We start from the raw sequence: 1,996 nt of genomic DNA on the forward strand, positions 1-1,996 counted from the left end.
TGCCATACCGTCTAGTTGTTATGCCAATTCTCAAACATTCTGCCAGGCTGGACGTTTACGTTCAGGATGCTGCACAAGTCTGCATATCTTCTGAATAGGTCGCATGCATCCGCCAGCTGAATGCTTGAAAATGACTACTTGTACTAACACATCTTCGCCTGGGTGAAGTTTTATCACTCTGCAAAGCCGCCAATGTGTTGCTGGTAGATTCTTATGCCGGATAACCATGACATCACCTATGTTGATATGGTCACTATTCTGAACCCATTTGGAACGTGGTTGCAAAGTGAAAGATATTCATCGTGCCATTGTCGCCAAACATGCTGTTGCATTTGTCTTAATTGTCGCCAACATGACAATTTGTTGCTAGGTACCTTGCCAATATGTTCATCTGCTACTGTCAGTAGAGATCTTCCGATTAGGAAATCAGCAGGTGATAGAGCCATCTTCTTGTCACAAGTGTCGGGCAATGGTATAAGCGGACGTGACTTCAAGCAAGCCTCGACGTGCACAAGTAGAGTATGTAGCTGGTAATAGTAAATTGAATGAGTGCCAACAATGCGTAGTAAGTGGTTCTTTGTTGACTTAACGGCAGTTTCCCATAGCCCACCTTGATGTGGTGCGCCAGGTGGTAGAAAATGCCATTTTGTGCCTTGATTTGCCAATTGCTGTTGAGAATACTCATTATGCCAAGCCTGTAAGACAGCGCCCATTAAGCTATCTGCGCCAATGAATGTAGTGCCATTGTCGCCTCTTTACGAAACGGATGTATGCATTTATGAATGCCTCATAAGTGAGATCTTCAGCCAGTTCGATGTGCACTGCCTTGGTTACCATGCACACAAAGATTGCCACGTAAGCCTTCCGCACGGTTCGTACAGTCTTGGAGCTAATTCGTATGTTGAATGGACCACAATAGTCTAAGCCAGATCTTCCAAAGGGGGGAGATGCTGTGACCCGAGCCTTTGGTAATGTCGTCATACGTTGTTTTAGCAATATGTGTTTACGCCGCCTGCAAATCGCGCATGAGTTGCATTGCGTGCCAAAATGCGTGCCTGCAGAATCTAATATTTGTGTTGAATAGCATGCAGCATAAGCTGTATACCACCATGAAGTGTGTCTTGATGCACCTGCAATATTAAAAACCTAGCCAATGTGCTGTCCTTAGGAAGATTGATTGGATAGCACTGTGCCTCTGTCACCCTCGCATTATGTAGGCGCCCGCGAGTAGCAATATATTGTCCGCAGTCGAGGTGATGAACGGGCCTTAAGTGGTTTTAACTCGCCTTCCATTATTGTCGGCTCTGTTGGTACACAGTTGTGCAGCTCATTGATTGAATAATTAGTGTAATTAGGGACATGTCACCATAATGTGTTATGCAACGCCAAAGGGAATATGCCACGACTGGCGCAACCAGATGGGATGAGTTTGGTAGGAATTGTTGTGTCCACTTGTTGTTAGAATTAGTGTCCTCAGAAGCCGCTCATGGCACGGTGGCTAGCCCGGTATGCTCGCCGGTATTGAGGTGGGGTTCTTGACAACTGAGACTACACTGTAGACAACAACAAAAAAAATCGTGCCATGTTCTTAGTTCTTGTCCTAACTACCCAAACCTATCAAACATTCATTAATATTTCATTTGTATATATTTATTTATATTCATATAATAATAATAATAATTATATTCACGTAACAATTTAAATTCACTATTATTTCAATGCTAAAAAAAAATCTATTATTTACCTAATTCATTATACTTTCCCTAAATTACTTCAATATTTCAACAAACAAAAAAAAAATTAAGTAAAATTACTATTGCTTATTTGGGTCTCCTAAATTTAAAGAAATCCTCATCGTATAGTATGGGAGAGGATTGTCCTTGATGTTTACTATTACTGAAGCAACCTTAGGAAGTTCTGTACACACCTGGCTTACAACTAAGCTGCAGGTTCTTCCTCTGGGCAACCCTGCTGCTTTCATTTCAGCTATTATGGA

The 1,996-nt window shown here is 42.0% G+C and overlaps 1 protein-coding gene across 1 annotated transcript; it reads right to left on the minus strand.

Annotated features, from left to right (window-relative positions):
* Window positions 1-236: 236 nt before the first annotated feature.
* On the minus strand, window positions 237-713 carry LOC119666183. Its single transcript, XM_038075466.1, has one exon. The coding sequence runs from the start codon at window positions 711-713 to the stop codon at window positions 237-239; it is 477 nt and encodes a 158-aa protein (XP_037931394.1).
* Between the last annotated feature and the right edge of the window lie 1,283 nt (window positions 714-1,996).

Source organism: Teleopsis dalmanni, chromosome 1 (genome assembly GCF_002237135.1).
Source record: "Teleopsis dalmanni isolate 2A chromosome 1, ASM223713v2, whole genome shotgun sequence".
NCBI classification, from domain to species: Eukaryota; Metazoa; Arthropoda; class Insecta; order Diptera; family Diopsidae; genus Teleopsis; species Teleopsis dalmanni.

What these genes read in the sequence shown, in the direction of transcription:
- LOC119666183 (XM_038075466.1), bottom strand. Translation starts at nt 713, where the DNA reads ATGGGCGCTGTCTTACAGGCTTGGCATAATGAGTATTCTCAACAGCAA.